This window comes from Callithrix jacchus, chromosome 21 (assembly GCF_049354715.1).
Source record: "Callithrix jacchus isolate 240 chromosome 21, calJac240_pri, whole genome shotgun sequence".
NCBI classification, from domain to species: domain Eukaryota; kingdom Metazoa; phylum Chordata; class Mammalia; order Primates; family Cebidae; genus Callithrix; species Callithrix jacchus.
This window is the reverse complement of record NC_133522.1, coordinates 42,415,450-42,428,753: the sequence shown is the minus strand read 5'-3', so window position 1 is coordinate 42,428,753 and position 13,304 is coordinate 42,415,450. Positions and strand designations below refer to the sequence as shown.

The following is a 13,304-nucleotide window of genomic DNA, read 5'->3' as shown; positions in this document are numbered from 1 at the left end:
GCCTGTAATCCCAGGTACTCGGGAAGCTGAGGCAGGAGACTCACTTATACTTGGGAGGTAGAGGTTGCAATGAGCTGAGATAGAGCCATTGCACTCCAGCCCAGGCAACAAGTGTGAAACTCAAAAAAATACTCCCAGAGCCAATTAATTAATTACACAGTCCTAAAGCCAGTCAATTAATCACACAGAGACACAGACCCAACTCTGGTCACCAGATATTAAACTAACAATCAAACAAAACCAGAGCAGTCACCTTGCTTGGGATGTGACAGAGGGGTAAGTGCCTTTCCTTCTTGTCTTAGAACAGCCAGCTCAGTGGGAGCTAGTGGGAAAGCAGCTGTTTTCAAACAGGTCTTCTGGATTTAATCTTGCTGTCCTCTCTCCCATGACGCTAACACACTCCCTAGAACGTTATTTTACTTAACTACCCAAATGACAGACTGAGAGGACCGGACACACCTGAAATAAAAAGCATATCCAGCTCAAATCTCACTATCTGACACAAGACACACAGGTATCTATCTGGTTCCTAAAGAGTCTCTGAAGAACAGCAAGACTCACCATCTCCTCCCGATGCTAAAATTTCCCCAGTTGGAGAAAAACGCACAACATTGACGGCTTTGGTATGACGAGCAAGATTAGACAAAAATTCCACAATGGCTTTTCCATCTGGTCCCTTCTCTACCTTCCAGATCTGTTGATAACAAAACATTCATTTGAGAAACACAGAATGAGCGCATATTATACTGTTTGTATTAGAACAATACTATGGGCTGGGCGAGGTGGCTCATGCCTGTAATCCCAGCACTCTGGAAGGCCGAGGCAGGCGGATCATGAGGTCGAGATCGAGACTATCCTGGCCAACATGGTGAAGCCCCATCTCTACTAAAAATACGAAAATTAGCTGGGCGTGGTAGTGCGCACTTATAGTCCCAGCTACTCAGGAGGCTGAGGCAGAAGAATTACTTGAACCCAGGAGGCGGAGGTTGCAGTGAGTGGAGATCGTGCCACTGCACTCCAGCCTGGTGACAGAGCGAGACTCCGTTTAAAAAAAAAAAGAAAAAAAACCCACAATACCATAGGCCGGATGCAGTGGCTCACACCTGTAATCCTAGCACTTCAGGAGGCCGAGGTGGGAAAATAATCACTTGAGGCCAGAAGTTTGAGACCAGCCTGGAAACACAGTGAGACCTGTGTCTACAGAAAATTTAAAAAATTAGCTAAGTGTGATGGCACATGCCTGTAGTTCTAGTTACCAGGGAGGCTGAGGTGGGAGGATCACTTGAGCCTAGGAGGTCAGGTCAGTGCACTCCAGCCTGGGAGACAGAGTAAGACCATGCCTCAAAAAAAAAAAAAAAAATACTCTATTTATTTCCAGAAAGAAAATTTAGTTTTTCTTTTGAAACATAAAATGAAAGCACTCCCTATCTAAAACATAAATGTCTACTGTCCCCCTCCACCTTCTTTCTAGAGCAACTTGTCACCCAATAGGAACCCAGATCAGGATCCCAAAACAATGAACATCCAGTTACAATCATCTAGGGAAAATGACTCAAATAAGAAATCAGGGCTGAGGTGGGTAGATCACCTGAGGTCAGGAGTTCAAGACCATCCTGGCCAATATGGTGAAACCCCACCTCTACTAAAAATTCAAAAATTAGCTCGGTGTGGTGACAGGCACCTGTAGTCCCAGTTACTTGGAGGCTGAGGCAGAAGAATCACTTGAACCTGGGAGGCGGAGGTTGCAGTGAGCAACCAGCCTGGGGAAGAGAGTGAGACTCTGCCTCAAAAAAAAAAAGAAAGCAGCTCTCTTTTACTTTCATTGCTCCCTCCAGGCCCTGGAAATTTAGCATTCTGAGCTAGATGACAAAGTAGTTTGAGTTTGTTGACATACTTTCATTCATTCATTCATTTACTTAAGAGAAGGGTCTGGCTCTGTCACCCAGGCTGGAGTGCAGTGGAGTGATCATTGCTTCAACCTCCTAGGGATCAAATTCCTAGGGATTTGCAGTTTCAAACTCCTGGGCTCAAGTGATCCTCTTACCTCAACCTCCCAAGGGTAGCTGGGCCTACACCTGACACTGCCACCTCTTGCTACTTTTTAATTTCTGACTATATTGCCCAGGCTGGTCTTGAACTCCTGGGCTCAAGTGATCCTCTCACCTCAGCCTCCTAAAGCACTGGGATAACAGGCGTGAGCCACTGCGCCCAGCCGACATTAGTTTTAAATAAAAGAATGAAAACAGGGCCGGGTGCGGTGGTTCACGCCTGTAATCCCAGCACTTTGGGAGGCCGAGGCGGGTGGATCACGAGGTCAAGAGATCGAGACCATCCTGGTCAACTAGGTGAAACCCCGTCTCTACTAAAAATACAAAAAATTAGCTGGGCATGGTGGCGCGTGCCTGTAATCCCAGCTACTCAGGAGGCTGAGGCAGGAGAATTGCCTGAACCCAGGAGGCGGAGGTTGCGGTGAGCCGAGATCGCACCATTGCACTCCAGCCTGGGTAACAAGAGCGAAACTCCGTCTCAAAAAAAGAAAAAAAAGAATGAAAACAATTGCTTCAAGCAGTGTTCCGATGTCTTCTCTGCCCCAGTTTACCCTGACAGCGGTGTCCACGCCTGCAGACGCCAGTCTGTGGATCCTCCCGGCCGTCCCATGCTGGAAGTCCAGGCTGTACACGGGCTCCTTGTTGTGCCAGGCTATTTCGCAAGTGATGACTTTCATCCTCCTGAGTCTCGAAGGGGCAAAACGTTTCTCGGGCACGGTTCTGCCTCAAAACAGAGGAGAGCTGCAAAATGCTGGTGATGGATTAAACAACAGTGTTACAGCAGCAGCTAAGGGTCACTGAGCGTTGAATAGGAGTCAGGGGCCATTTAAAACGCACCACACTGCGTTGGGAAAGGATGTTAACGTTGCCATCTGACATTAACACCTTGCCAGCTCCACCTAAAATGCTTCGTTGGGCCCTGGCGTCCATAGTTAATGATACTCCGCTACATCCAGAAAAGCAAAACGAAACACCCAGGTAGAGGCTACCTAGGGGCCTGGGCCGGCTGCACAGCCAGTTCCCGCTTACTGGGAGCTGAGGGCGCGCCCTGAGAGCCGGGGGAGGGGCGCGCCCTGGGAGGAGCATCCCGGAAGAGGGGGCCAAAGAGGTTGGGGGCCCGGGCGGCGGGACAAGAGAACTCCGCCTTTCCCAGGGACCGGGCGCTGGGCCGGGGAAGCTGGGACTTAGGCCGCCGGGAGGAGGCCGCGCGGGGGCCAGGGGATGGATGGGGCCCCGCCGCCCAAACGCGGGCCGCTCCGGAGCTATGCCTGGGCCCTAGCTGCCCGCCCTCAGCGAGGGCCTCTGGCTTGAGACCGACGTGACCACAAATGCCGCGAAGCCCCCTGGGCCAACCCCGGGAAGCTGTACCTGCAGTGACCCGGACCGTCAGCCGCGCCGTCACCTCCCGCGCAGCGCGCCTTCTTCCCGCGCGCCACAGGCCCCGCCCCAACATGGGCGGGACCCCATGGACGCCCCGCCCCTCCAGCGCCCCTCAGGTCCCGCCCCCTCCTGGGCTCAGAGGATACTCCCGCTCTGGGCCTGGGGTCGGAATCCGGGCCGGAATTTATTCCTGCCAGACCCACGACAGCAGAAAGAATGGAGTCATTATTATTCATCATTACTCTCCATTACTTATTCCTTGCTGATTCGTTCTTTTAGCAAACGTTTACACAGCCTGCGTTGTGTGTTAGACCGACCCTATGCTAGCCCTGGGTACTTGGTGGAGGGCCAACACAACCGGGTCTCGTGCTCCTTCTGCAAACAAAAATTGAAATTTCTGGGTTTTCTATATTGGCTTCTAGAACATTTTGGAGAGTTCAAAGTTATGAAATTGTTCAGTACCTAGCGCGAGGTTGCTTACACTTTATTATTACAGCAGATGCCGTCACAAACCCTTGTTAAAAAAACAGACTAACATTTTAAAGTGAGGCTGTAAAACGAGCGGTAGGCAGAGATACATACCGCAGGCCTTTTGAAATGGGACGTTTCCATAGGAGACCTAATTCCCCAGAAGGCGGGGAAACAAGTACCTTTGGATACTTTGCTTTTACTGGATAAAAGGATCACACAGGTTTATCTGAGGAGCCAACTGTTCTAGGCATTTTTGAAAAACAAGAACAGACATGTATTCTTATATAAATACTGGCTGAGGCTTTTAGACAGCTTTATGAAAGGTACAGAAATTGTCTACAAATCAGTGTCTCATGTTGATGAGAATGGCTGTATGCTCCTTGAAACCCGTTTTTTTTTTTTTTTTTTGATACGTGCGGGGGACGGGTCTCCCACTGTCGCGCAGGCTGGAGTGCAGTAGCGCGATCTCCGCTCACTGCAACCTTTGCCTCCCAGGTTCAACAGATTCTGCTGCCTCAGCCTCCCAAGTAGCTGGGACTACAGGCGCGTGCCAAGCCCGTCTACTTTTTTGTATTTTTAGTAGAGACGGAGTTTCACGGTGTTAGCCAAGATGGTCTCGATCTTATGACCTCATGATCTGCCCGCCTCGGCCTCCCAAAGTACTGGGATTACAGACGTGAGCCACTGCGCCCGGCCTGAAGCCCAGTTTCTACAGGAAGCTAGAATAACATATCCAGATATGCAGTTTTTAGATTTTTCTCTCCAGGATTTAGAGCTTGGACTGGGAATGACCATATACTTTAGATAATCTGGCTGTTCTAAACCAGCCCCATGATTGCGAACATCCAGCTGCTCCAGGGGTTTGCATTTTCATAAACTCCCTGATGGGTGTGATAATCAGTCTGTTTTGGAAAGCCTGGGATTCTACCTATCTCTCAAACATCAGAATTATTCAAATTTCTCATAAATGCTGTTCATTCACAAATGAATACTCTGCCCACCTCTTGAAGTGTCACGACCCTGAACTATGGATTGAAAAGATCAAAACACATCCTGCAGGGCCAGGTGCAGTGGCTCATGCCTGTAATTCTAGCACTTTGGGAGGCCAGGAGGGCGATCAAGAGGTCAAGAGATGGAGACCATCCTGGCCAACATGGTGAAACCCCATCTCTACTAAAAATACAAAAATTAGCTGGGTGTGGTGTGCCTGTAGTCCCAGCTACTCAGGAAGCTGAGGCAGGAGAATCACTTGAACCCAGGAGGCAGAGGTCACAGTGAGCTGAGATCGCACCACTGCACTCCAGCCTAGGTGACAGAGTGAGACTCTGTCTCAAAAAGAACAACAAAAAGCTTTGATAGCACAAATAAAAGTTCAATACAGAGTTGGAAAAGTGTTGAGCAAATATCAGAATAAGAAATGTAAGAGAGGTCAGGCGTGGTGGCTCACGTCTATAATCCCAGCAGTCTGGGAGGCTGAAGCGGGCAGATCACTTGAGGTCAGGAGATTGAGACCAGCCTGAACAACATGATGAAACCCGTCTATCTTCTGTATTTTGTACTAAAAATAGAAAAACTAGCTGGACATGGTGGCAGGCGCCTTAATCCCAGCTACTCGGGAGGCTGAGGCACGAGAATTGCTTGAACCCAGGAGGCAGAGGTTGCAGTGAGCTGAGATCGCACCACTGCACTCCAGTCTGGATGACAGAGTTGAGACTCAGTCTCAAAAAAAAGGAAAATAGAAGAAAATGGCAGAAATCAGCAGAGGAGAATGGGAACCACAGGAGCTCTGGCACACCACTGGTGGAAGTATAAGCTGACGTTAAATACTTTAAGAAACTGTTCAACAGTGTCTAATAAAGTTAATGATATGCCTACCCCATGACTCAGCAATTCCACTCCTTGGCATATATATCAGGAAAACAAAAGCAAATTCATACAAGAATCATTATTCACAAGAATCATTATTCACAATAGTCCTAAACTGGAAAGACACCAAATATCCACCCACAGAAGAAAAGGTAATCAGACTGTGCTATATTCATACCTTGGGATTCTACTCAGTAATCCAAAAGAAATACTGTGATGGTTAATTTTATGTGTCAGTCTGCCCGGGCCAAGACATGCCCGACAGTTGGTCAACATTGTTTCTGACTATGAGGGTGTTTCTGGAAGACATTAGCATTTGAATCAGTAGACTGAGTACAGAAGATCCACCCCCACCAACATAAGCAGTATCTGGGAATCATCCAATCTGTCGAGCCTGAAAAGAACAAAAAGTGGAGGAAGGGCAAATTCTGTCTCTTCTTGAGTTGGGACATCCATCTTCCACCCTCAGACGTCAGAGCTCCTGGTTCTCAGGCCTTTGGAGTGGGACTAAGTTATACCACTGGCTTTCTTGGGTCTCCATCTTGCAGACAGCAGATTATGGGACTTCTCAGCCTCCAAAACCTCTTAAGCCACTCCTGATCAATCTCTTCCATCTATCCTACTGGCTCTGTTTTCCTGGAGAACTCCGCACTGGCTGACACGGGCAGCAACACGGATGAAGAAAGATTGTGATGCACATAAGAACAAGTTATTTCAAGTGATTGGCAAACACAGAAATGTCATCCTACCCCAAAGAAGGCTTACTTCCTCAGTCATACTATGGTTGGAAAATATTGGTATTTGTTACATATATGCATACATATGTATTATGTATACATTGGCAAGAGCGAATAATTACGGGGTTAGGAACCAAGATTTTCAGCAAAAGAGAGTATATTTATGTATCACTTGAGCCTAGGAGTTCAAGACCAGCCTGGGCAATGTAGCAAGACCTTGTACCTAGGGGGAAAAAAATCAGCCAGGCATGTGGCATGCGCCTATAGTCCTAGGTACTTGGGAGGCTGAGGAAGGAGGAGCACTTGAGCCCAGGAGTTGGAGTTTGAGACTATATTTATATAGTCTTTTAGTTCGGTCCACTAAAAAGGCCTAGAAATGCCCAAACTAGGCCAGACACAGTGGCTTATGCCTGTAATACCAACACTTTGGCAGGCTGAAGCAGGAGAATCACTTGAACTCAGGAGTTCAAGACCAGCCTGGGTTACATAGCAAGACCCTGTATCTAGGGGAAAAAAAAATATCAGCCAGGCATGTGCCTTTTATTCCCAGGTACTTGAGAGAATGAGGAAGGAGGAGTGCTTGGGCCTAGGAGTCTGAGGCTATGGTAAGCTGTGATTGTACCATTGTACTCCAGCCTGGGCAACAGTGCAAGACCTTGTCTCAAAAAAAAAAAATGCCCTAACAGTGACTATATCTGTGCTTAGATTATGGTCTTCAAATAGCATTTTCCACAAATCAAAGCAGAGCTCCTTGGAGAAATGGCTGTCACCAAGTCTAGACTGGGAAATTTTTAAAATGTATTGAAATACCTTACCTCTGAAATACCCTGGAGTATATATAGAAAAACAACCAAAAAAATCAACAAAACCTTAAGTTAGGGTATCACTCCTGTAATCCTAGCACTTTAGGAGGCTAAGGTGGGGGTGCATCGCTTGAGCCCAGGAGTTCGAGACCAGCCTGGGCAACAAGGGAAAAATCCGTTTCTATAAAAAATACAAAAATTAGTTAGGCATGGTGGTGTGTGCCTGTGGTCCTGACTACTCAGGAGGTTGAGGTGGAAGGATCACCAAGTCCGGGAGGCTGAGGCTGCAGGAGCCGTGATCACACCTCTGCACTCCAGCCTGGGCAAGAGTGATACCTTGTCTCAAAAAAAAAAAAAAAAGATAGAGCCAAATTCTAGATATTCACGTATTGACCACATAACCTAAATATTGTTAGCCAGGTTAGGGTAAAGGTCCTTTATATTCAAACTTAAATTTATTCTGTCTTGTTACCAAGACCTAGAGTCCTAATGACTCTACCAAATTGTGGCTCTCAAAAGTTTCCTGTTCACTCTACCAAAATACCGAAGGTTGAGGCTACACTTGTTTTGTGTTTGAGGAAACTGCATCTATTCACAACTCGGTAGAATGTGTGTAGAAAATGGACTTAAATTGTAACGCACACTCCAGGTCTATCATGGCGAATTCATTCTCTGTGGCCTCACACTCATTTATTTCACCTATATTTAAATGGCTTGACTGGACACTGTGTCTCCTTAGTCTTGACTTTCTTCCTACAGGACAGTATATAAAAGCTAACTCTGTGATCAAGAAACAATTCTAAAAAGCGACACATTTACATATATATTTTCCTCTACAACAATCAGGTATTAATAGCATTCCTTTTATGAGCTGTGACCACATTCAACAGACTAACATGCAAAGATAGGATTCTATTGAGGTTTTCAAACCACTTGAGTCCCTATTTATGAGACACTGCACAAAATGAGACTTAACCAGTCAGGCTCGGTGGGTCACACCTGTAATCCCAACACTTTCGGAGGCCCAGAAGGGTGGACTGCTTAACTCCAAGAGCTTGAGACCAGCCTGGGCAACATGGCGAAATCCCACCTCTACAAAAAATAGAAAAGTTAGCTGGGCACGGTGGGGCATGCCTGTAGTGCCAGCTACTCAGGAGGCTAAGGCAGGAGGATTGTTTGGGTCTCAGAGGTTGAGGCTGCAGTAAGCCATGATCATACATGCTGCACTCTAGCCTGGGCAACAGCATGAAACCCTGTCTCAAAACAAAAAAAAAACCTAGTGCAGATTTTCTGAAATAGGAATAAATGGGTGTGTGTCTGGGTAGTTTTTGGCTGGTATGTGGCCAAATTAACACAAGCTTTCAGCTTTACAGCAATAAGACAACCCAGTAGAAAAGAAGAGGCAAGAACAGGTATAGAACACAGAAAATTAAAATGGCCAACATAGTAAAATATGTCCAACCTGAGACAAACGTCAGCTGTCATGTTTTCACATATCAAATTAGCAAATTAAGTTTGAGAGATTTTGAGGAAAATACTCTTATCACTCGTCATAAGTATAAATTCCTGCAACCTTTTCTGGATGGCAACATTTATTAAAATGTACATGGCATACATTCTTTGACTTATCAATATTCACTGCGAAGAATTTACACTCTGGATATAATCAGAAAAGCATGTGTGGTATGTAGTAATTTTCACAGTATATTCTAACAAAAAGAAATAAGCAATAGGAGCATATTCCTATGACGAAATGTTCCTTAAGCTTTTTGAGATATGGAAATGTTTAGTTACCAATTATATGGTATAATCCCGCTGTGTAAATTTTGAGATGCACATATATTCAATTTAATGTAAATAAAATACATACACATGAATGTTTGAGTTTCATTAACCACTTGAGTTCAACATTTGTAAATACTCAACAGAAGACAGATCAATGGTGCTCAGCTCTGATAGTGCGCTGGAATTAACCTGTAAAGCCTAAAAACTACTGTTATCTGGCTCTAACCCCCAAAGACACTGACTAAATTAGCGTGAGGTGCAGCCTTACCTTAAAAAGCTCTCCAAGTGATTCTAAAAGGCAGCCAGAGGTGAGAACTTAAATGATTCCTCCATGACACACGGCCCAAGTTTAAGAGGTTTATTTAATAGCAGAAGTCAATCGTCTGAGATCACAAGCAACATCAACTGGATCTGCCACATTAGGAATTTGAGGCCCAAAGGAAGCGCACATGGACATGCCATGCCCCTCCTGCTGTGTGTGCTCACTCAGCTGTCATTGATTTTGCCACCCTAGGTCCTGTTTGAAGACACTGTGGACTGTTTTGGTTTACTTCCTCATACTTTTTGTGTTGTGTGTGTTTTTTTTTTCTCGAGACAGAGTCTTGCTCTGTTGCCCAGGCTGGAGTGCAGTGGCACTATCTCAGCTCACTGCAACCTCTGCCTCCTGGGTTCAAGCAATTATTCTACCTCAGCCTCCCAAGCAGCTGGGACTACAGGTGCGTGCCACCACACCCAACTAATTTTTTGTAGTTTTAGTAGAGACAGGGTTTCACCGTGTTAGCCAGGATGGTCGCTATCTCCTGACCTCCTGATTGGCCCACCTCGGCCTCCCAAGACGTGCTGGGATTACAGGAGTGAGCCACCGCGCCTGGTCCCCTTTGGTGTTTTAAAGTAATAAATGTTAGTTGAAACAATACTGTCCCACACACACAACAAAAGAGACAACAATGTGGACACCATGAAAGTCCATATTGTTCTATTAAACAACAGTTTTCAAAGTCTCATACCTTGGCAATACTTACAATATCTTCATAAAGGGCAAAAAATATCTAAGTACTTCCAAAGAATCAATTTAGCAAGCAAGTTTATCTTACTAATCCAATGATTAATTTTCCCATCAAGTCAGATAGCCATAGGAAGTTTTTGTTTTTTTTTTGAGATGGAGTTTTGCTCTTGTTGCCCAGGCTAGAGTGCAATGCCGTGATCTCGGCTCACCGCAGCCTTCACCTCCCAGGTTCAAGTGATTCTCCTGCCTCACCCGCCCGAGTAGCTGGGATTACAGGCATGCATCAACACGCCCAGCTAATTTTGTATTTTTAGTAGAGAAGGGGTTTCACTGTGTGGGCCATGCTGGTCTCGAATTCCTGACCTCAGGTGCACCTGCCTTGGCCTCTGAAAGTGCTGAGATTACAGGCATGAGCCACCATGCCCGGCCGAGAAAAGGCTTCTTTTTGTAAACAGAATACACATACTCTCAGGAAAGAGGAGCTCTGCCTCAGTCTTAATGGAAATAGTCTTCAAAAAATAACTTGCAATTAATGTAGTTAAAATGAGCTCAACTTGAGGTTCTAACTGAATACATTTTCAGTTTTAAAATAATCTGAAGTGAATATTAATTCTTTAAAAGTAGTATCTGAACAGTTAGCCATCATATATTTTATTTTATTACAAGATTTTAAAATTTGGGAAATTACAATTATGACAGAAAACCAGCTTCATACCAAAAATACACTTTCAATTACTTTATCAGGCAAATAAAAACAATCTTCATTTATTTGCTCTTTCCAGAAGTTACTATACAGTAAAAATTTAATATTGTATATGACAGACACATATTAAGCATACATACAAAAAAGAATACACTGAATGTCCAAAAACAAAGGTAAAAATAAATAGCAATGATAAAACTTTGGAAAAAATAATGCACATTTTAGTTGTGGAAAATATGGTTCTTAATTATATATACATAGTTTATACTTAATAGAAAGCCATCTCTTTAAAATTGCACAAAACATAGAACCAATGAAAGCATAGTATTTGATGGCATGTAATACTATAATCCTAGGGAAATTTGTTCCTTGACTCCAGGATATAAAACATTTAGGTTTGTAGTATAATAAATCGTATGCAGTGTTGTTCGAGAAAGACTCTATTCCTCAACTCATATTAACCTGTAGTAATCCTACAAAAGGCTGTACAGGAAATTTCACAAAAAGAAATGTTAAAAAATTATCATACCCACTTCATGCTGACTCAACAGCCAGAAATGGGCTTCAAAGTAAACCTGGTGGTCATTTAATGTTTCAATACTTTTTTCCTGTTAAAGACTGTTTCTTCGTTCTATAAAAACTCTTTGCGTTTAACTGTGTTTGGCAATCTCAGCACAATAAAATCCTGGCAAAATGGAGATGGTTTTTGCTTACATTTACTTTCATGAATAAAATATTTCAGGATAGGAATTTATACAAAAGAAACATTAATGCTCAATTCACTTAGAATCAGAGTTGTATCAGGAGTGTGACTACATTATTTAAAAATCCTATTTAAACTCTTTTATAAGAAAATCAAAGGTACCATTTCCATTTGTATTATGGCACAGCCCTCGACTTAGAGAAAAATACACTTTGGGGAACCAGAAAAAATTGCACAAAGCTTAGGGGCAACCTGAAAAGCTCTTGGTGAAAAACACTTAAGTACTCTAGGGCAATAAAAAAATATGTGCAGGCTTAATTACAAATATTTACATTCAAAACACAGTCATGAAGTAGCTTCAGCTGCTCAATGCCAACAATTCACAGGTATTTCAAAACATATGATCATGTGTTCACAATATTTGTGACCACACTTGAATGCATAGAATACAGTAATAAGATTATGGTTTTCAGTCTGTTGCCTATCATATCTATAAAATGAAATTATTTATATTTTGAAAGCTGTACAACCAAAAGAATTGAGCAAATATTTTCTTATCTTACATAATGTATACTTTAAGTACTACTAATTTCACTCATTTGTTCAACAACTTGTCCTAAAATCTCATCAACTACATCAACATCGTAATTCACTTGCTGAAGATCAAGATCAGGCACAATCATAGCCAGCAGCTGTCCTACATTAACTCGAAGAGATCGGAGTTTGAGGCTGCAAATACAAATATGTAACTTATTAGATGAGCGTTACCTGTTACTTCATGTAGCACTTACAAAGTAAAATATCAAAATCAAATCTCTCTAGAATAATATACAATTAAACAAAAAGAAAAGCAAAACTTCCCCTAGAGAACTTAATTCACTTTAATAATTCATTTTCATTAGTCAGGTGTACTTAGGTCATGCCTCTATTCCCAGTACTTTGAGAAGCTGAGGAGGGAGGATCGCTGGAGCCCAGGAGTTTGAGACCAGCCTGGGCAACATGGGGAAACCCTGATTCTACTAAAAACACAAAATAATAGCCAGGCTTGGTGGGGGCACCTTTGGTGCCAGCTTCTTGGGAGGCTGAGGTCGGGGATCACCTGAGCCCAGGAGATCAAGGTTGCAGTGAGCTGCAATGGCACCACTGCACTCCAGGGTTCATGCAATTCTCCCACCTCAGCCTCCCGGGTAGTGGGAATCACAGACTCACCCCACCACCCCCGGCTAATTTTTTTTAAATTTTTATTATTTGTAGCAACAGGGTTTCACTATATTGCCCAGGCTGGTCTCAAACTCCTGGGCTCAAGCATTCTGCCCACCATAGAGGGCTGGGATTACAGGTATAAACCACTATGCCTAGCCAGAATTATCAACAACATGTTCTATAAGATATCCATAGTTGTATAAGCAGTAATAAAAGGTTCTGTGGTCAAATAAGCTTGCAAAACGTGTTAAACAATGTCAAAGAGACTTTCTTTAGGTCAGGCGCAGTGGCTCATGCCTGTAAATCCTAGCACTTTTGGGAGGCCAGGACAGGCGCATCATCTGAGGTCAGGAGTTCAAGGCAAGCCTGCAACATGGTGAAACCCTATCTCTACCTAGAAATACAAAAAGTAGCTGAGCGTGATGGCGCATGCCTGTAGTCCCAGCTACTGGGGAGGCTGAGGCAGGAGAATCGCTTGAACCTGGGAGGTGGAGGTTGCAGTGAGCCGACGTTGTGCCTCTGCAATCCAGCCTGGGCAACAGAGCAAGGCTGTCTCAAAAAAAAAAAAAAACTTTTAAATTGTAGGACTTATCTGATCC

General features: G+C 44.1%; 2 protein-coding genes across 5 annotated transcripts in view; both read right to left on the bottom strand.

Annotated features, from left to right (window-relative positions):
* CHAF1B (chromatin assembly factor 1 subunit B) overlaps positions 1-3,482 on the bottom strand; it is a 30,810-nt gene extending 27,328 nt beyond the window's left edge. Inside the window, exons 1-3 of one of the 2 annotated variants that reach the window (XM_002761418.6) lie at positions 3,417-3,482; positions 2,600-2,799; positions 562-694 (exon numbers count right to left, since the gene is read on the bottom strand). In XM_002761418.6, the coding sequence (XP_002761464.5) occupies positions 562-694; positions 2,600-2,725 (259 nt within the window). In that variant the 5' untranslated portion in view covers positions 2,726-2,799; positions 3,417-3,482. The remainder of the gene's footprint in view (positions 1-561; positions 695-2,599; positions 2,800-3,416) is intronic. The other variant, XM_008986648.4, reaches the window with a different exon arrangement.
* A 7,249-nt stretch (positions 3,483-10,731) lies between these two features.
* Positions 10,732-13,304, bottom strand: part of MORC3 (MORC family CW-type zinc finger 3) — a 54,409-nt gene continuing 51,836 nt past the window's right edge. For all 3 annotated transcript variants that reach the window (XM_054249123.2, XM_054249124.2, XM_054249126.2), the window contains one exon: positions 10,732-12,231. In XM_054249123.2, the coding sequence (XP_054105098.1) occupies positions 12,078-12,231 (154 nt within the window). In that variant the 3' untranslated portion in view covers positions 10,732-12,077. The remainder of the gene's footprint in view (positions 12,232-13,304) is intronic.